This window comes from Ovis canadensis, chromosome 3, assembly GCF_042477335.2.
Source record: "Ovis canadensis isolate MfBH-ARS-UI-01 breed Bighorn chromosome 3, ARS-UI_OviCan_v2, whole genome shotgun sequence".
In the NCBI taxonomy this organism is placed as follows: Eukaryota; Metazoa; Chordata; class Mammalia; order Artiodactyla; family Bovidae; genus Ovis; species Ovis canadensis.
Window position 1 is genome coordinate 130,082,470 of NC_091247.1, and position 22,427 is coordinate 130,104,896.

Sequence of the window (22,427 nt, forward strand, 5' to 3'; positions counted from 1 at the left end):
ACCTTTTGTATCTCCTGCTTGACCACTTCTAATTTACCTTGATTCGTGGACCTAACATTCCAGGTTCCTATGCAATACTGTTTCTTATAGCATCAGACTTTACTTCCATCACCAGTCACATCCACAACTGGGCGCTGTTTTCGCTTTGGCTCTGTCTCTTCATTCTTTCTGCTGTTATTTCTCTACTCTTCTCCAGTAGCATATGGGCACCTACCAACCTGGGCAGTTCCTCTTTCAGTGTCCTATCGTTTTGCCTTTTCATACTGTGCATAGGGTTCTCAAGGCAAGAATACTGAAGTGGTTTGCCACTGCCTTCTCCAGTGGAGCATGTTTTGTCAGAGCTCTCCACCTTGATCTGTCTGTCTTGAGTGGTGCTACATGGCATGGCTCATAGTTTCATTGAGTTAAACAAGTTTGTGGTCCACATAATCAGTTTGATTAGTTTTCTGTGATTGTGGTTTTCATTCTGTCTGCCCTCTGAGGGATAAGGATAAGGGGCTTCTGGAAGCTTCCTGATGCGAAAGACTGACTGTGGGAGAAACTGGGTCTAGTTCTAATGTGCGGGGCCATGCTTAGTAATTTCTGACTAAGAGTTACTGCTGTCTCTTCAAGTAGACTAGTAAATTCCTAAAGGAATTGTCTTGAACTTCTCTATGTTACCCAGTGCCACTTATGGTATATGTATGGTTTATTATATGCTTCTGCATTTTAATGTATTAGCTTACCTCATATATGATATGTCATTTTCTAAGTCAAGATTTCTCTTTTTTAATTCTTCTAACTCTTTTTCTGACTCCAACACTCGCACTGCCATAACCTGATCAACAGTCAGGCCAGTTGTTTTTAGTTTCCTTTGCAGGGTAAGTTTCTCTTTATCAGCTCTGTGGGATTTAATACAGAATCATGAAAATGTACCATTCACTGGCTTGTTCAATTTATTAAATTGTAGCTTCCTTATTATAAGATGTATGTTTGTACAAAAACAAGATCATTCTCTATTTGCTATGAGCTAAATTAACTAAATTCCACTTAGAAATTATTAAAATATATTTAACACATATTTTTAAAAAAATAAAAAGTGAAATATAGATAATAAATGATAAAGATGGAGAATTTCTCATTTTAGCAAGTACACAAAAACTATATAACTTTCAGGTAAATGAAAAAGTATACATAATTAATTAGTTTTACATTAAACTCACTTGGCAAAAAGATCCTTCAAAGTAGTCAATTGCTTTGTTAGAATATAGACTTCCCCCTCTTTCTCTTTTAACTTGTTTCGAATTCCCTCTATTTTGGTTTGCCATTTTTTACCTTCTTCCCACCGAATTACTTCTTCTCTGGCACTCTGTAAGTAATAACAAATTATTTACAAGTTTAATTACATGGATTTTAGCCAATTTGAGTTCTTCTTTGGATTATTTCTATCAATAACTTTTTTACTACAAAACAGTTTACTAGTTAACTTGTAAGAAAATTTCAAGCTATTTTTCACACTACAGAATCAATTTATGAGTGGGTTGGTTATTGATTGTTACTGCAAACACTGAATATATCCAAGTCCCTCTGTTTACTCTGAAATAATAATCCAGTCCACTGAAGGATTAAATAGGACACATCTGGGTCAAGAATGAAGGATAAAAATGCCCAGATTTCTTTCCCAAAGGTCTGTATAAACCAATCTATATAAACAATTACACTGGGAAAAGTGATAAATATAGCTGAATATATATGGTATAAAGGGATTTTGGATGTACTGTAATGTCAGAAAGAAGAGTAATTTCTGAGGAAGACGTACTGGTGTCTCTTCAAGTAGACTAGTAAATTCCTAAAGGACAGACACTTGTCTTGAATGCCTCTATGTTACCTAGTACCACTTATGGTATATGTATCAGGTCTACAGATCAACAAATTATCTAGTCTTCAACTACACATTTAACTATCACTACCTTAAACATATCAATACATCTCTTCACATACCTTTTCTTTCACAGGTTTCATTTCTGCTTCATCCACTTTTCTTTCCAGTTGGCTTTCTAGCTTTTTAATTTTCTTTTGGAGTTCTTCAATTAAACTTTGTTTGTTATCTATCAAAGGTTTGCCCTAAAAAACAAGATGTAGTTTTACATTAAACAAGCATAAAAGTATCAAACAAAATACACAATAAATATTCCAACTGTAGAAACTTTGAGACTACAGCTAACCATACTTTCTAAATGACACTGTTGATATTTAAGCATAACATGGTAACTACTTCTATATTTTAATAAGCTATGCTACTTTAAAACTACAAATACAATAGAGGTCACTGAAGGAATTAGCGGCTACATTAATCAAAGTGATTTGAAAGCTAGTTTCAGCAAATATTATAGAAAAAATGAAAAAGTGGAAATAAACTACTACCTGTTTATTATAAATCAAAACATTATCACAAATAAGACTACCTGTAATCCACTGGTTAATCTTTTAATTTGCCTCTTCAGTTCATTATTCTCTTGATCAACTCCATCTTTCTCTCTAAGCACTTTACCATAGGCTTTTTGTTTATTTTGAAGTTCACTGGTTAAGTCATTTAAATTATCAGTTAGTGAGTTTTCTCTGTTTTTACTTGTTTTAAGAGCTTCTTTAAGTTTTAAAATATTTTCACTTAAATCTTCAATTTGTGACTAATACAAGACAAAGAAAGGTGTAAATCATGAATCTTCAGCAAATATCAATGATAAAAGCAATAATAATAAAGTATACCACTAATACTTACTAATAAGAAAGTTTCAATCTAAATTCTTAAGTACACACATGCAAAAAAACCCACCACAAACTATATAAATTCTTCTATCCTCATTTCAAATGAACTAAGTCTACCTTCAGGGAAAAAACAAAACATAAAAAAACAGTCTAAAGCAATTCATCTTCAGCAAACACCTAGAACCAAAATTTCATCAACTAAGCAAATGTTTCATTTTGGCTGATTTAATTTATTAGAAGAACAAGTAAATATCACTGTATAAAGCATTTTTAAAAAATACCGTGAAGCCTAAGAACAGCATAAAACAAAAATCTTTTAGTAGTTTGTATTCTATTTTGTAAAGACAAGACATAAAAGGGCAGCTCACAATACTAGACAGTATACATAAGCCACTAGAAAGGAGTTCCAAGCTGTCCTAGATAGCAACATAGATGGGATTATTTGTCCTTAATATATGTTTTGTTGAATAAATTACTACAGGCCCAAAGGGATTATCAATAGCCCTAATAGGAAATTAGCAGTAGTATAGCAGTTACACAAAATACAAACTCCCTTGGAAAAGTAAAAAAATTGTTTCAAGAAAAATGACTGGAAGTTTTTGAGGAATTCAGAGCAGAAATTTCGACAAAGAGAAAGGGACTGATCATCACAGGGCTATACCTATTTACGACTTACTGGATTTTTATTACCAAATATGCTAATAATCTCAATAGGTCCAATAGGAGATTTAAAAAATCTGAGTAAAATCCAGTCCTTACATGGTTTAATGGTGATAAAGGGTATACATAAAAACCAAAAGTAAATAAAAATTACAAACAAAATAAAACATATAAAAACTATATGTTTTTATATGTTTTAAAAACTATATGTTTTTATATGTTTTTAAAAAACTACATATTTTATATGTTTTACAAAATAAAACATACAATTTTTCATTTTATTCAAACTGTATGAAACTCTATGTAAAGAAATTTAAAAATCACAATTAAATGTACACATTTTAGAAAAAAAAAATTTTCATACAGTAACAAACCTAATAACTGGGTAAGAAAATAATACACTGTCAAAAATTAAGAAATAATTTAAAAAAGAAAAGGCGTTAATGTTGGGCAGCCCTATAGATTAAATGTGGACCACATAATTTCCATAAACTACTTCAGGGGCTAAAAGAGGAAAGTCAATTAAGTCATATTATGAACTTAGCAAAAACTAATCTCACTTATCAATACAGAATTTAAAAAGCCTAAGAAAAATGTTTCTTAAATTTAATTCTATTGAGGACTGTCTTATAATGGACTACGCTATACTAACCTTCAAGACAATATTCAGTGAATATGGTAAAGATATTTAGTGTTCAAAATGTGTACATCTATGCACTATTTATTAGAATAAATTTCTTATTCATTATCAAAATTATTATATATCTAAGTGAATTTTCTTCCAACAGGAATTAGTGGGAATTCTGTTACATGAATGCACACGCTCATGTTCACCTTTAGCTCTTTAGTATGTCGATCCACAATTTGTTGAACATTGAGATTTGCCTCTTTCTGAGAAGTCACGGAAATAATACGTTCTTCAGCTGCTGCTGTCATTTCCGCCCGAAGTTCCAAAAGTGCCCGACTAAGTGCCTAAAAATTCCAAAACATACATAATTTTTAAACAGTGACACTTTATATGAGAAACGTGTAATATAAAATACACATAAGATTCATTACTTTAAACTATTCTCTTATAATACCATGTGTTTAATCAGTGTTCATGAACAATCCAGCTGTTTCAAACTGATTTCCATTAGTAAGTGAACTCAGTTCTTCCCAAATTGAGTGTATCCAAAATCTTAATAATGATAATTGTTAAAATCTAGCATTAAATCAAACAATCTGCATTACCCAACCCAGGCATGTTCTGTTCTCAAAATTCTAAGCTGAAATATTTATTTAAATTACTCACTTAATACATGCTTCCATGTGAAATTAATTGAATTTAAGAAGACAAAGTTACAAGATTAGAAAAGACTTAAAATTTGCCAATAAATTTCATGAGCTAACACAGAAAAACAGTAGCACCTTCTAAAACAGTTAATTATATACAAAATCTGAGATAAGTGGAAAACAAACTAATCAACCTGTTAATCCACTGACCAACCCCTTTTCACAGCACTGTCTCTGAGATCTCCTTCTTTAATTTTCCTCCTCTTATCCTATCTCCCTCTTAATCCCCAGAATTGTTTAAAATTTTTCAATTATTTAAATTGTTTAAAATGGCCTCAGTAACAGAGCATCTTAACAGAAAAGGAGAGAAAATATTTTCAAGAAGATTTTTCTTTATTGAGATGGCTGGATGACATCACTGACTCAATGGACGTGAATCTGAGTGAACTCCTGGAGTTGGTGATGGACAGGGAGGCCTGGCGTGCTGCGATTCATGGGGTCGCAAACAGTCGGACACGACTGAGCGACTGAACCGAACTGAACCCACAAATCAGACTGATAACATAGAAAGATAAGTTAGACAATGCATAGATGTGTTAGTCGCTCAGTCGTGTCTGACTCTTTATGACCCTATGGACTGCAGCCCACCAGGCTCCTCTGTCCATGGAATTCTCCATGGAGTGAGTAGCCATTTCCTTCTTCAGGGATCGTCCCAATCCAGTGATCGAACCCAGGTGTCCCACATTGGAGACATATTCTTTACTGTCTAAGCCACTAGGAAAGCCCAAGTTGGACTATATTTGAACTTAAAAACACCACCAATTTATAGGGCTTTCTAAAAGAGTTATATTGAAAGACCCAACCTTGTTAACGGCTTAAGATAACGCTTATACTTTTTATTACAACAGAGAGATGCATGCTATCATCTTTTACAAATCTTCACTAACAGCATTCTACCACATTTTAACTTTCTATTGTTACTTACTTTTTGTTGTTTCTCTTTCAAGGCTAATTGGCTCTTTAGCCTTTCTACTAGATTTCTCATTGTAGTTGTTGGAGCTCTTGAATTTGCTTCTTTTTGAGTCTGAAGTTCAGATTTTAAACTTTGTGACTCCTTTTGTGATTGCACCAGAAGACACCTCAAATTCTCTACTTCTGCTTTAATTTTTTTCACTTCATCTGCATGATTTTCTTGGAGCCTAATATACAGCAAACATATGTATTTAGTAGAGTGGTTGCAGCAATTCGGAGAAGGCAATGGCACCCCACTCCAGTACTCTTGCCTGGAAAATCCCATGGATGGAGGAGCCTGGTGGGCTGCAGTCCATGGGGTTGCTAAGAGTCGGACACAACTGAGCGACTTCACTTTCACTTTTCACTTCCATGCACTGGAGAAGGCAATGGCAACCCACTCCAGTGTTCTTGCCTGGAGAATCCCAGGGACGGCGGAGCCAGGTGGGCTGCCGTCTATGGGGTCGCAGAGAGTCGGACACGACTAAAGTGACTTAGCAGTAGCAGTAGCAGTTGCTGCACTTAACAGTTTGATTGATACAAATTTTACAAAGAACAAATGTTTGGTCCTCAGTATCCTTAAAAATCTAAATCTCGATCCAAATCCTGAAAGAGCAACAATTCTTTACTCTACTTAACTACTATTTAACTTAACATAAAATAGACTTTCTTCCAGTTTCTGCCTACTATGTTTTTCCAACAACTGCATCAGTAATTTATGGCTCTAGATGGAATATATAGAGAATGAACAAAATAACACTTTAAATATTATGGTTCCTGCAAGACGCAACTGCTTCCTTTATATAAGGGTTTCTCCATCATGGCCATGACTGAAGTGACTTAGCAGCAGCAGCAGCAACCATGGCACTATTGACATTTTTGCTGGATAATTCTTCATTGGGGGTGGGGGTTACTGTCTATGCATTTTAAAACATTTAGCGGTATTCCTTGCTTCTACCCACAAGATGCCAGTAGTACCTCCTAGTCATTCATCAAAAATGTCTACATCAAATGTCCCTGAGGGGAGAGGAGAGCAAAATCACTTCTGCTTGAAAATCACTGCCCTATAGTGACATTTACAAAGACAAAATATAAACTTTCACAGAAACCATCCATGTGTACTCTTAATTTGTATATGGTTTTAAAGTCACCAGTACTGTATCTATAACTCTGTAGCTGTATATGGAAATAGATATTATAGTAGAAACTAAAGACTTTTTACAACTGAAGTGACTAAATGCATGCATGCATGCACAAAGACTTAGTAAATTCAATTAATCCTACTGCTCATTCAATATTAGTCTTATAAATGGAATTACATCATTACATCCAGTTCACTATTTACATAGGTACTACATTAATAAGGCCATCAATATCGAGATTCAAATGATTAAACTTTGTTCAGTGACAGAAAGGTATGTTAAACTATCAGCAGGTACAGTATTAAATAACCTGAGACTTGTTTCTTCTAGCAAATCTTAGGCACTTTAAATAATCATCCAACTGTAAAAATATAAGGTTTCACTAAAGAAATCACACAGAACTATAATTTCCTAAGACGCATTAAAATATGCATACCATTGTGCACACAGAGAATAAAAGTATTAACTTTAGGCTAAAATGACAGAAGTACAAAACAACAACTTCAAGTGGTTCAGGTGGCGAAATAGTAAATATACAAGGAGATATCAAAAGTTAATTATTTTCAACATCCAAGAATCAGATTCAGAAATGAGAGAAATGTTATGCTCTAAAATATGACAGAAACTTAATATATCAAAAATAGCATCTCATGTATAAAGTTTAACAGAAAGAGGAAATACAGATTGAAAATATACCACATGCTACTTTAATTCTCTTTTCTCTTAGAGAATAATTCATTTAAAGTGGCAGCTTCTTAATAAAGCAAAAATAGTGTTAGCTTTGTCAGAAGCATCTTGGATAAATGAATAAAGAATCAAAGGTTCCAATAAGGACCTCAGAGATGGAATAGAATTATAAGTCAAGTAGTTTACTTTCTCATTTTTTTTTTTGAGATAAGAAACTGAGCACCAGAGATAGTTCTACAGTGATTACAAAATACCTAAATATAAGCCTGTTTTATTTAATGATTGATTTATGGCTGTTCTGCATCCTTGCTGCTACATGCGGGCTTTCGGTGAGTGCCGGGGGCTACTCGCTAGTTGCTGTGTGTGGGCATCTCATTGAGGTGGTTTTTCTTGTGGTGGAACATAGGCTCAAGAGCACGCAAGGTTCAGTAGTTGCAGCACTTGGGCTCAACAGTTGAGGCTTGCAGCCTCCAGTGCACAGGCTCAGCAGGTGGGGAGCATGGGCGCTGCTGCCTTGCTGCATGTGCAGTATTCCCGGACCAGGAACTGAATCCTGGTCCCCTGCACTGGCAGCTGGACTCTTTACCACTGGATCACCAGGGAACTCCTGTACCTATTTTAGTTTCAAAATTTATACTCTGATAAATGATTGAACAATGTTTAGAATTTCTAATATAGAGAATGCTTTGAGCCCTCCACTGTTGATGTGGTTAATAAAAAAGATTAATATTTCATTCAACAAATATTTGAGCCTTAAATGTATGCCAAAAACTGTTGTTGCTGCTGCTGCTGCTGCTGCTAAGTCGCTTCAGTCGTGTCTGACTCTGTCCGACTCTATGGAGAGCAGCCCACCAGGCTCCTCTGTCCACGGGATTCTCTAGGCAAGAATACTGGAGTGGGGCCACAAACTATTACAGGTATATAAATAAAAGTTTTGTATTTATGTTACTTTACAATTTTCAAACTACTTCCATATATAGCATCATTTGGCCTTCATATAACCACCTTGAAAGAGCCAGAGTAAGGATTGTCATTTTCCTTTACAGATAATAAAAAGGAAAATTTCAAAGGTTAAAGATGAGATTCTACACAAGAATCTTTTGAGTCAGACTGACTAGATTCAAATCATGGCTTTCTCATCTTCTCCTAGGCATGTTACTAACACGTTCTGTAGCTTAGCTTCCTATCTGCAAAATGGAATGACTATCCCATATCATCAGTAGTACTGAGGATAAAATGAGACAATATAGGCAATATTTTTAGACCAGTGCATGATATAACAAATGCTTACATTTATATTTATTATATCATTATTCCCATTTTCCTATATTTACAATATATTTCTAAGACTTACCGTAATTTCATATTTTCAAATTCTTTGATTTTTAATTCAGTGATTTCTTTTTGTCTCTCTAAATCTTGAGATACTTGTTTTAGTTTGATCACAAGTGAGGAGAGAGAGTCATCTTGTTCTGCTACTGTCTGTTCCATTTCAGCCAAACGAATAAAATGCTTGTTGGTAGGAACTGGAGTAGGAGACTGTTTTATTAAATCCTATGAAATATCATTATATTAGCCATGAGCAGGTACAATGCAATGCCATACTTATCTCATAATTTTAACTTGGTTCCTTAAATGATCAAAACAATTTCAAATCTAAAATGTAATGAAGGCAATGAAGGCTTAGAGAAGACAGGAAATAGGGATCTTATTCTTTGTATTCCCAGCATCTGGCAAAGTACCTACATGTAGGGAAGGATCAATAAATAAATATTGATTGAATTAATGAGTTAAAGTTTGAGGAAGGTAAGGTTTGCATGTTAGGAGAAGAAAGGTCATTTTGCACATACAGAATACAATGACCAAGAGGCAAGAATTATCAGAAGATAGAAAGCAGTTAGATACAGGTAAATTAATAATGTATAGATTTTAAAAGACAGACAGAGGTCAGAGGAAGAAATATAAACATGATTTTCTAGGCAGCAGTAAGCTATAAAAAAATCTAGGCGTAGGGAAAAAAATGATCAGGGCTGTGTTTTCAGATTATTCTGGCAAAAAAAAAAAAAAAGTAGGATGGCTTCCAATCCCCTCTCCCCGAAAACAGAGCTAAATTTTCAACTGTATGGTCTGAAAAATCAATAAAGAATAGAACAAAGTTCCTAGACTCTTACCCAAACTGTAATCTTACCCAAGCTGTTTCTTTGAATTTACTGAGTGAATTATCAGCCTGCAGTTCTAATTTACGATGAAGAATATGAAGTTCTTCTTCATGTTTCTTAACAATTTCTCTTTGTTCCTGTTTTATAACAAATGAAAACTATAGCTTACATTGTGACTCGTATAAATTTACATTCTAAAAGTCTTAAATATTTTATCTTTAATATACTAAAATCCTTATGAGAGGGAAGGAACAACATGTGCATACATTTCCCTAGCACATGTTCAAACTGACAAGCCTAGCCTTAGAGTATAACTTATTCTTAATATTAGAATACTATGGATTTATTATCTTTTAACTTGTTTCTAGCAATTTTTAAATTTTAGATTTTTTTTACCCCTTAAAGTTCTGGCAAATTTGATTTTCACTGATACCAGTGTGATGGATTTCATTCTAACTTACTGCCTCAATCTTTACCTATTAACTTGAAATCAGTTTCACCATGAACGCCATTACTGGTTTACTCAGTCAATAACACAAACTGCCAGTTTTACTGACAGATCTGTAATCCAATCATGTGAAAGTAACAATACCTGAATTGAATCATTTGAAAACAAGAAATGAAACACCACTTAAGGGCAGAATAGTATTTGGCATTTGTCTAAAAAACACCATAATAAATAAGACAGCATAACATAACCAAATACCTCTCTGGCTTTTTCTAGCAGATGTTGATACTTCTTCAACACTTCTTCCTTTTGATTTAACCTTGCTTGCATATTTGCAATGGTCTGGTGAGCAAGTTTCAACGTGTGATGAGATTTTGGTTCCACCTCTTTTCTGCTGAACTCAGCTATAAGCTTTTCTTCTTCTGCAGTGGCAGGCAATCGAAGCCTCAGTTCATTGATCACTTTGTCTCTTGACAGAATATTCTCCTCTGCTAACCGTAAAGCAGATTCTTTTTCTCTTAGTTTCTGTAATGATAAATCATTAAAAAAAATACTTTTTTTTCTTTTAAATGCTTCATCTGAATTTTAGTCAGACTGGTGGTGGTGGTTTAGTCACTAACTCGCGTCCAATTTTTGCTACCCCATGGACTGTAGCCTGCCGGGCTCCTCTGTCCATGAGATTTTCCAGGCAGGAATACTGGAGTGGGTTGCCATCTCCTTCTCCAGGGGATCTTCCCAATGCTGGAATCGAACCCGGGTCTCCTGCACTGCAGGTAGATTCTTTACCAACTGAGCTACAAGAGAAGCGCACTAATAGTCAAATGCTACTTTCAGTTCAGTTCAGTCACTCAGTCATGTCCGACTCTGCGACCCAATGGACTGCAGCACACCAGATCTCCCTGTCCAACTCTCAGAATTTACTCAAACTCATGTCCATTGAGTCGGTGATGCCATCCAACTATCTTATCCTCTGTCATCCCCTTCTCCTGCCTTCAATCTTTCCCAGCATCAAATGAGTCAGCTGTTCGCATCAGGTGGCCAAAGTGTTGGAGTTTCAGCTTCAACATCAGTTCTTCCAAAGAACACCAGGACTGATCTCCTTTAGGATGGACTGGATGGACTCCTTGCAGTCCAAGGGACTCTCAAGAGTCTTAATAAGGTTAAACTGTATTTCTATGTGATAGCAGTTATCTACATGCATATTTTATTTATAAGATTATTATATATGTTAGAAACTTCATTGTTAATGATGAAAATGAAATTTAGTTACAATACTTTATTTAGATCTTATAGTTTTAGAAATAGAAATGTGGGTGGTGATAGATCTATAAAGAAAATGTACTGAATCATTTCTTTTATTTTGATTCATTGACTCATTAGAGCATCAGAAGAGTAACCCATAGAAGTCAACAAAGTATAAAAGCTGGAATTTTAGTGGTCTGAGTCGATGGATCTCCATTATAAAATGTGCAGCTTCTCAAAACAAAACAAAAAATAGTATATATTCCTCAACGGAATTAAGCAAATACTCAAAAATCAAATAGCTCAGTGGCAATTCACATAAATGACAAATTTACAATATAGAAGACAATTTAAGTTTCTTTGGTTGATTTAAAAATGCACAATTTAAAAAATTATTTTAAATGTATTTATAGTAATATGATTTTCATTTTAGTTGACATCTAAATATATTCAGTTTATACTATTTTCTGTATAATTTAATAAAGAGAGAACTGACCATCTATTAACCAAATTTAAGACCTAGATTAAACTAAGAAACAACTCCTAATTTACCTTCAAGCCCTTTAACCACCCACGAAAAGAAGTAAACTAAAAATTGATCCAGAGTTTAGAACATATGCTTCAAAATAAAATATAAAAATAAACAAGGATGAAAACAATTCTTGGATCATTGAAGGGAGGGAAACACATTGCTCATAAAGCTACAGTCAAATGCTCTTTTGGTTTCCTTTCATGCTAGCAACTGATGAGTGTGCCCAAAAGTGATAAGTAATGACTAAAAGAAGAGTGATTTCAAATTAGCCATACCTACTGTTCTTTATTGGCAAAACAAAGACTAAAGAAAAGTAGAGTAGAATAAGCAACAGATTCATCATTTTATGCTTCATCCTCATTTAAAAATATTACTTATAAAATTCCAGAAGTATACCCAATAATATACTTATCAAAATGCAAGGAGAAGAGGGCAACAGAGGATAAGATGGTTGGATGACATCACCAATGAAATGGACATGAACTTGAGCAAACTCTAGGAGATGGTGAGGGGCCAGGAAGCCTGGCATGCTACAGTCCATGAGGTCACAAAGAGTCAGACGGGGTCAGACTTGCCAACTGAACAACAACAATATGCAAATTCTTCTAATTACCTCTTCCAGTGATCTGCAAGTTGCTTGGGTTTCTAGGATTATTCTGATATTTTCCTTAATTTTTCTTAGAGCAATCTCAAGTTGATTTGGAATGGGCAAACTAGGGTCTGGCATTGATCCTGTAGCCTCTTCAAACTATTGAGAAATAGATTTTTTTTTTAAAGAAGAGCAGTTGCAACATTGGAAATAACAATATTAATTTTTACAACTATATGACAAGACATGGTTAAATTTCACTTATAGTTGACACATAAAAAGATATCATCAATTAAAATTCCAACTCAGCCATAAAAAAGAAGAAAATTGGGTCATTTGTAGTCATGTGGATGACCCCTACAGTCTGTCATACAGTGAAGTAAGCCAGAAAGAGAAAAACACATATCGTATATTAACATATATACATGGAAGCTAGAAAAATGGTACTGATGAACCTATCTGCAGGTCAGGAATAGAGACACAGATGTAGAGAACGAACCTGTGGACACAGCAGGGGAAGGAGAGGGTGGAACGAATTGAAAGAGTATAAATACTACCGCATGTAAAATAGATAGATACTGGTAAACTACTGTATGGCACAGGGAGCTGACCTCAGTACTCTGTGACAACCTAGAGGGGTAGGATGTGGCGACTGGGAGGGAGGCTTAGGAGGGAGGGGATGTATGTATACAGATAGCTGACTCACACTGTTGTGTACCAGAGACTAATGCAACACTGTAAAGCAATTATCCTCCAATTAAAAAAAAAAACAGAAAAATAAAAATAAAATTCCATCCAACCTTAGAAAACATTTCTATTGGTTAACATTATAGGTCCTGCTATAAAGTAGCATTAATAGATTAATAGATTAATAGATTAATAGATTAATAGATAATAGATTAATAGATTAATCATTTATACCTTTTGCGCTTCACTTAGTATTTCATTTTGCTGACGGTCAAAAACATCTAGTTGACGTTCCAGCTCAACTTCTCTCTGATCCCAGGCCATCTGTCTTTCTTCATGAAACTAAAGAAGGATAGTTGGGTCATGCACACACAGAGACACTCACCAGGCCTATGAGAAGAACTTTTACATACATTTTTCTTCTTTAATCCTCACAACAACCATTTGAGGTCACTGTTATTATTTTCATTTTAAGGAAAAAGGAAGAAAATTCAGAGATTAAGTAATTTTTGCCTAAGATCACAAGGACAGGCAGGTGTGGAGTCAGGATTTCAACCCATCCATGTACCCATCCATTTATCCATCCATCCATTCATTCACCCAAAGCATGTTTAATGACACAGTCTATGTGGCAAGTACTATTTGAGACAATGAGAACACAGCAATAAACAAAACCAAGTCCCCTTCACCACAGGAGTTATATACTACTGAGGGGGAGATAGTAAACAAATAAGTATGTCATATGTCCGAGGGCGATGAGTGCTATGGAGTAAAATGAAACTAGGTAATCCGTATTTAAGGAATCTTGATGATAAAATTTACTGTTGTATGTTGGGTAACTAGTGAAGGTCTCATTGATAAGGTAATACATTAGAGGTAAGATCAGAAGGCAGTGAAAGCAGAAGTAATACTGGTATCTTAGGTAAGAACAATTTAAGCAGAAGGAACAACAAAATTTCTAAGGCAAGTAAGCATCTGCTTAGTGAACTGCATCTGTCTCCAAAGCTTCTGTTCTTTATTCTATACCAAGCTGCCTTATTCCTTCAGTGACAGCAGTAGAAACTTGTAAAGGTGAATTCAAATAACCAATAGTGAAACAAAAATTAACTTAACAAATAAACTTGTTTATGAATTCTTCCTTTCAAGACAACTAATGCAACTAAATAAATGAATAATGTATTTTTAGAATAGTTTAAAAAATAAGAAACAATATTTTATAAGAATAATAATAGAAGCTATACTTGATTAGGAAAATAAGGCAGTCATCAATGCAATGTTGTTATATTAAAAATCTTAGCAACAAAACACCAAAATAAATATAAAATGAAACCTTATTCTGCTGCACAATTTCTTCCTCCAGGCTACGGATTGTGTTCTCATATTCAGAAATTATATTATTCAAATATTTTATTTCTTCTTTATCTTTGACTAATTCTCGATTGAGTTTAAGCTCTTGAAGACGGAGTTCTTCTATTTTTGTGTGCCAACTGATTACCTAAATATTTACAAATTACATATACCAATGTTAATACTATATTAATAAATAATGAATTTCTCTACTGATTTTAATGATTTCAATTCAAATTAATGGACATTCTAAAATAAAATAAGATATAAAATTATTCTTGGTTGTACCAAAAAGAAGTTTATTTAGAATTTCTATAGACTTTTTTAATATGTAGACTCCTAACATAAAGCATTTTTCAAAAGATGCTGAAATGGATATCACTAACAATCACATTTATTTATTCATTTACTTTCATGTATTTGTTGGGTCCTTAGTGTTTGTGTGTAATTGCAACATTGGTTTTACTTTCATAAATAAAAATCCCAAATGTTTCTAGCCTAGAGAATAAAATTTAATTTCAAAATAATTATTTTTCATTAATTCCTTCCAAATAAGAGTAAAAACAAAATTACATTAAAAAATAAATGTAGGCCTACTACTTGTTTAATCACTATAATGTTTAAGAATAATTACAGTTAGTATTTAATTAATATATACTTTCCTAGAGTGTTTAAAATTCTTTGATACTACAATCTAAGCATTTCTACTGAAACTATGGCTTAGAGGAGTCTCATTTTATTTATAAACAGATATTCCAATAGCTCAAACTCCTAATTTATAAAATCTAAATTAATAAATTATATCTGGAATTTTGCTCATATATTAAGCATTTTCCACATAGGCACATATTAACTCAAAATTATTATGTAACTCTTCTGAAAATACTGAACTTAAAATCAGTGTTTTACCTTTTGGGCTCCCCTGGCATCCTTTAAAGTGCTTATTAAATCTTCCAGTCCCTTTAACTTTAATTCCATCTCCAGTGTTTTGTTCTTCAGACTTCTATGTTCTTGTTGAGAATTTTTCATTTCTTCCATTATCCTAAGTTTGTCATTTTGTAACTGAATCATTGTTTTAGAGAACTTTTCCTGTTGTGCCAAAGGTAAAGCTCCACTGAACTGTCGTCGTAGAGACTGAATTGTTTGGCGCAGATGTTTTGCTCTGTTTCTACCCTCCAAACGGGCATAAAAGAGAGCTTGTTCTTTTTCATCAAGTTTCTGCTCTAAGCGCAAATTATGGGCCTCCATCTTCTGCAGTTTAGATGTAACTGACTCCAACTTACCAAGAGCAGTAGCCTCACTAGCTTGAAGAGAGACTATGTGTTGGTGCAGCTTGGCAATTAGTGCCTTTTCATCAGACTGTGCCTAATATAAAAAATAAATATTTGTAGTAAGTTTCAAGTTTTCCCAGTGAAACTTATTATGGACTTAAAAATCAGAATTTACTAATTTAAAACATATGCTACATGAGATCCTACAAAAATCTAACCTTGCTTTAACATAAATTGCAAAAGTCTGCAGAAGAAAAAGAACTAGAATGAAACTTATTTAAAATCTAAATCTGGCACCTAACTACATACCAGTTGGAATATTACTAATTTTTTTTTAAACTTCCATATGTAAATAACAATACTGATAATAATACTAATGTAGACAACGGGTAGTTTTTTAATCCTAAAAAAACTATAATGTGAGAATATGTGGAAACCTATACATAAATACAAGAAACAATACCATTATGAAAAAGTTTCTCCCCATTGTCTGAACTGTGATCAGCGGTTGGCACAATGCATCTGTAAGCATTTAAATGCTTTCCTGTGTTATCAATGGCATTTCAAATTAAAGTTTTTCTAATCAAGTTACAATTAATGAAAACAGGAGCCTCTATTTGATATATCCTGATTAAGACTACAAAAACGATCCCAAATATCTAATGTAAATTTTGGAAAAGAAAAGCCTCTATGCATGAGAGTTAATACCGCACATACCTGGTAGTCTAACAGCTGTGTTCTGATGGACTCTGCTTCCCTCTCCCTGGACTGCTGCTGTGCGTTCAAAATTTCAACTTGCCTTTTGGCAATATCAGAAATCTCTTTTAGTCTAGGAAGTAATAAGATACTTCAGACATGATTAGGTACATACTCTAAGTAAATACTAGATTTTCCAATTTCTAGACCCTTGTGGAAAAGCTGTTAGCTTGCAGCATCTCTTCTTTTTACGAAATACTAAAGTTTCCTGAAGTATTTCATGAAACATAATTCATGAGAGGTTAACAGGTTTTAACCGCTCCATTCCCAACATTCTTCTCCCTTGAAAATTCATATACACAGTATCATATCAAATGCTCTGAGAAGTTCTAAAGTAAAAGAGGATCTCAATCTGTACATATACATTTTCTAAACATAAATGGCCAACAAACTCCTCTCACAAATTTTTTCATGAGACACTTGTTACCATGGTTTGGTATAGCTGGAATAAGGTATTAGGTAGGCTTACTTGACAAACTCTACAGTTAAGATTACAGAAATTTAAATTTTCAAGGTCAATCAATGAATGTTTTGATTGGCTTTATTTTAATTTATAAGTTAGCAGAAATGTAAAAAAGATTATACATTGATTACAATTACCAAAAATGGAGGGGAGCTTGATGATAATTATTAAATGTCCTATATGACTACTGTGATAAGATTAAATAGGTAAAGTAAAATGCATTTTACTTTGGACTGGAGTAATTTTAGTTCAGTGTAACTGATAAGTCTGTTTTCCTCATATTGATTAGAAATTCTCATTGCCAGTTATATGAGTGTTAATCAATTAAAATATAACAAAATGATTAATTATAACTTAGTTTACTAAAAAAGGTGAGGTCCATGACATAAGAAGAATAAAGGAGTCCTTCATAGTGAAAGGGCTGGAAATGAGTGATATTACCAAAACGAGGTTCCAAAACAATGGCTATAACTTTATGGGTAAGCTGTAACTCTTTTTACTAATTATTTGAGCTTGATGAATCAACTCAAGGATCCTCATACTACTCTAAAGCAGTTAAGACATGATCACAAACAAATGAACACAAGCATCTACCTGGTGTATAGTACTTCCTCCTACATATATTTTGAATTCTAAGAGAATAAACTGTTTCTTTATGTAAAATGAAAACAACAAATATTATTTGGATTATTAAGTGGATTGGGATGATTCAATAAATATTTAACACAAAGCACAGTACACAGTGTGCAGCTTCCCAGATGCTCGTCCACCTACCAGTGTAGGAGATGCAGGTTAGAGCCCTGGGTTGGGAAGATTCCCTGGAGAAGGAAATGGCAACCCACTCCGGTATTCTTGACTGGAGAATTCCATGGACAGAGGAGCCTGTAGGCTACAGCTCATGGGGTCACAGAGTCAGACATGACTTAGCGAATGGGCCCACACACAGTACACAGTAGATACCCAAGATATGCAAACTGAATCAAAATCTGAATTGTTCTTTATATTTTTACAGCAACCCTATTATAAGTAGATACACTATTACTCTCTTAGTAAGTTAAGCTTAAATAAATGCCACAACCCTTCCTTCCAAAAAAATACTAGTATGTGAAAAAAAATAGATCTCATAGGGTCCTGATGCCAAGTTCTGTGTTTTCTGTAATATTGGACTCTGACAAATGTAAATCTTGAGAAGTTATTTCCTCTCCAATATTCTTATTTATGCCAGTAAAATATCAATCTTGTTAATATTACTTAGTGAAAGTGAAGTTGTTTGGTCATGTCTGACTCTTTGCGACCCCATGGACTGTAGCCTACCAGGTTCCACCATCCATGGGATTTTCCAGGCAAGAATACTGGAGTGTGTTGCCATTTCCTTCTCCAGATCTTCCCGACCCAGGGATTGAACCCGGGTCTCCCATATTGTAGGCAGACGCTTTACCATCTGAGCCACCAGGGAAGTCAATATTACTTAACAGAGTTCTATATAAAAAGAAACCAGCATCAACTGCCACTAAGGATATTACCCTTGATCACTGTAATGAGGTTTCATAACACAAAGTACAGTGAAGACAGCTAACCAAGTGACTAACATGGACACAGCTAACCAAACGCACATGCACTTACTTTGATACTTCAACTTTTAGTTCCATTTCACTCTTCTCTAATTCTAGAATGTGTTGCCTGTCAGCATCACTTACAGTCTTGCTCACACTATCAGCTAATTCATCTCTTAACATCTGTTCCACTTTCTGTGCTTCCAAATTGATTCTGGTAAGCTGGGAAAATAACAAAAGACATTCAGAAACATTAGCTTTTGGTGAAGTTTTCCTTTTAATATACCTTTAAAGCATCCTGCAGTCCTCTTTATTTTAGTTCAGATACACTAATTTGGGTGTCAAGTATTAAGAATAGATTGAAGATGATAAGAAGAGAAAAAGCCAGGAACAAATTAGGAAAACTCTAGTTATATGTCAACCCACCAAGTCATTTATATTGGTCAACTCACAATCTAGTAAGATATGAATCTATGATACTCTTAATTTACTTAAAATGCTTATTATATTTTACTTCAATTATATAATCTATAAATAAACAGTTAATATTAATAAAATCTTAATATATTATTTAATAACTTGGTTAAAAGAACATGAATGACCTGAGAAATTTACTAATTCTCAAGGAAGACTGCTACTTCATCGTAAATTGTTGAATATTTGCAGACTATATTATTGCCAACCAATTTTATAATTTTGACCATATCAAAAAAGTCTAAAACTTTCTATTAGAATGAAGTCCTTGAGAGGAGAGATTACTGTCTTTCTTATTTTGTGCCATAACTCCAGTTCCCACACAGCATCTGGCATGTTATAGGCACTCAGGAATAATAAGTGTTAAATGAATGGATGACAATGGAAGGAAATTCCATCAAGCAAATAACATCGTTTTGCACATTAAATCTAAATTTTGTAATGCTGCTAAGAAATAAGAACTCAATCACAGAAATACATGGTTTCTTTTTAAACATTTCAGATATAAAGCTACATTATTTATCCATTATATGAAACGCAAGCACTGTATTAATATGCTACTTCAGAGTTACAAACAAACCTCTTCCAATAATACAATGGCTACCATGAATCATTATTTACTCTCTAACTGCATGATAAAAATTATAATATCAAACCTCAGCAAATTTGGTTTCCAATTCAAAATTGCGTTCTTCCATTTGCTGTAGTGAAGTCTTCACATGTTCGTACATTTTTTGAGAATGTTCAGCCCGCTGCCTTTCATTCAATTCCTTCATCTCCAGCATAGTGATTTTTTTGGAAATAGAAACAATCTCACTGTTGGTTACAGATTTCTTTGCCTTATCCATGTTAGATTCATTTCCTAAATACAACAATATGTTGGTAAATCTCATGCTCTTCTTATCAAAATGTTATCCCCAACATTTTAGACATCATATAAGGAAGCAATATGGTTCTGTGGAAAACACATGAGCCTTCTGAATTATGACAGACCTGGGTACTAGTCACAGCTCTGTTACATCTTGTCTGTACGCTGCCTACCCCATTTAATCTCTCTGGAACTTCCACGTTTCATCACTCAAAGGATCATAAAAATTATTCTTCATAGGATGAGAGGCGTGCTTTACTTTACTAAGCTTGGCAGATGACTGCATTTTTTCCTTTTTGTTTTTAAATTGAAGGTATGTGGCGACAGGCCTGGGCCGAGTAAGTCTACTAGTGCCATTTTTCCAATACCATTTGCTCTCTTTGTGTTTCTGTGTCACAATGGTAATTCTCACAACATCTCACCCTTTTCCATTACTAGTATATTGGTTATGTGATCCGTGATCAGTGATCTTTGATGCTACTACTATGACAAACTGAAGGTTCAGATGATGGCTAGCATTTTTTAGCACTAAAGTATTTTAGCATTAAGTGTGGAGGAGCTGGAAGGCTTTGAGCAAATACTGAAAATGTATTTGCTCCACTGGAGTGAGCATAACAAAGGGTTATGAGCGTTCACTGAGTGCCTGAGGCTGGGAACGGATAACAAGGGTTATATGCCCGGCCTTGAGGCATTCAAAGGCTTCCTTCTGACCACCTGTTTCTGAGAGCAAGGACTGTTGTTTCCTGATAAGACTCTCTTTAGAGTTTCGCCAAAGCTATGCTATGCCTTGGGTGGTGGGTTTTGTGTTTTATGTTTAAATTGCTTTGATGTTTATCTGAAATGGCTACGTGCAAGTCTGTCTTATGTTCTATTCCCTGAAAATTATAAAACTACACAATTGGATAATAAACTTTGTCAGTCCACTAGAGGCTGTCCCTGAGTGTCCTTTTCAGAGTGCGGTTCTCCGAGCCTTACAATTAAGGTATGCACATTATTTGTTTACATATAATACGACTGCATACCTAATACATTATAGCATAATGTAAACATAACTTTTATAGGCACTGGGAAACCAAAAAATTTCTGTGACTCATTTACTGCAATATTTGTTTTGTTGTGCTGGTCTAGACCTGAACTTGCAATATGTCCAAGGTATGCCTGTATAGAAGTAACAACGTAAAAGAAGTAGTGTGGGAGGTGTCACAAGTAGGAAGTCAAAAAAGGGCAAATAAATACATTTTGTTAACTGAGAAATGCAAGGTATAAGAAGAAATACAGTGAAGTAACATGACTCTGTGAATGCAAGTTCAATGACTTTGAAGTCTTAAAGAGTAAAAAAGTAAAACCTGAAGCCATGTGATTTAACGATTTCACCAAATATGTTCTTTAACCCTGAATATTATTTGGCCTTTGTATATATCTAATGTTTTTGAACTGTGGTATTGGAGAAGACTCTTTTAAAGGAGATCAGTCCTGGGTGTTCACTGGAAGGACTGATGCTAAAGCTGAAATTCCAATACTTTGGCCACCTCATACGAAGAGTTGACTCATTGGAAAAGACTCTGATGCTGGGAGGGATTGGGGCCAGGAGGAGAAGGGGACGACAGAGGATGAGATGGCTGGATGGCATCACAGACTCCATGTACATAAGTCTGAGTAAACTCCAGAGCTGTTGATGGACAGGGAGGCCTGGTGTGCTGCAATTCATGGGGTCGCAAAGAGTCAGACATGACTGAGTGACTGAACTGAACTAAATGGGCTTCCCAGTTGGCGCTAGTGGCAAAGACACTTTCTGCCAATGCAGAAGATGAAAGAGATGCGGGTTTGATCCCTGGGTTAGGAAGATCCCTTGGTGGAGGAAATGACAACCCACTCCAGTATTCTTGCCTGGAGAATCCCATTATTTTACAATCTTTAAATATTTATTTATTTGTTTGGCTGTACTAAGTCTCAGTTGCCACACACAGGTCTTCAATCTTTGTTGCAGAATGTGTGGTCTTTTAGTTGTGGCATAAGAACTCTTAGTTGTAGCATATGGGATCTAGTTCCCTGACCAGGGATCGAACCCAGACTCCCTGTGGTAGGAGTGCAGAATCTTGATCACTGGACCATCCTCAAATTATTTATTTTATTTAATTTTAGTAGTTATTACACCCTCATCTCATATATGCAGTTGTATAGCTTATTTTTTGACACAAAAGTTTGTGGTTAAATGAAAAGAAAAAAAACTACCCCAATTTAGAATGTAAAGGTATCATGCAGGAATGTCATTAGTCATTTTTTAAGAAGAGAAAATGAGTATTTCTGTTACGCATAACAGACATGCTCCAGGAAAAAGACAAAATTTGGTAGAGTTTTATTTTTTAGAGTGTCAATTAATCATTATGTTCAGGGAAGTCAATTATTTTAAGGAACTGTGCAGTGATTCATTTTGTCTTTTACAATAATGCCCTTCTCCTATCTTTCTAGCTTTACAAGCTTGAGTTCTATAACTGAGTTTGCTCAAAAGTACATAAAT

At 34.4% G+C, this 22,427-nt stretch overlaps 1 protein-coding gene across 11 annotated transcripts in view; it reads right to left on the bottom strand.

Annotated features, from left to right (window-relative positions):
- CEP290 (centrosomal protein 290) overlaps positions 1-22,427 on the bottom strand; it is a 92,744-nt gene that overhangs the window by 24,724 nt on the left and 45,593 nt on the right. For all 11 annotated transcript variants that reach the window (XR_011255200.1, XR_011255199.1, XM_069580657.1 and 8 more), the window contains 16 exons: positions 19,698-19,903; positions 18,638-18,789; positions 16,513-16,624; positions 15,434-15,889; positions 14,508-14,672; positions 13,412-13,519; positions 12,515-12,649; positions 10,386-10,652; positions 9,709-9,816; positions 8,875-9,074; positions 5,666-5,879; positions 4,240-4,377; positions 2,445-2,666; positions 1,981-2,103; positions 1,203-1,348; positions 726-881 (listed from right to left, as the gene is read on the bottom strand). Coding sequence is in view for 9 of the 11 variants with exons in the window: in XM_069580657.1 (XP_069436758.1) it covers positions 726-881; positions 1,203-1,348; positions 1,981-2,103; positions 2,445-2,666; positions 4,240-4,377; positions 5,666-5,879; positions 8,875-9,074; positions 9,709-9,816; positions 10,386-10,652; positions 12,515-12,649; positions 13,412-13,519; positions 14,508-14,672; positions 15,434-15,889; positions 16,513-16,624; positions 18,638-18,789; positions 19,698-19,903 (2,908 nt within the window). In the remaining 2 variants the exon portion in view is untranslated. The remainder of the gene's footprint in view (positions 1-725; positions 882-1,202; positions 1,349-1,980; positions 2,104-2,444; positions 2,667-4,239; positions 4,378-5,665; positions 5,880-8,874; positions 9,075-9,708; positions 9,817-10,385; positions 10,653-12,514; positions 12,650-13,411; positions 13,520-14,507; positions 14,673-15,433; positions 15,890-16,512; positions 16,625-18,637; positions 18,790-19,697; positions 19,904-22,427) is intronic.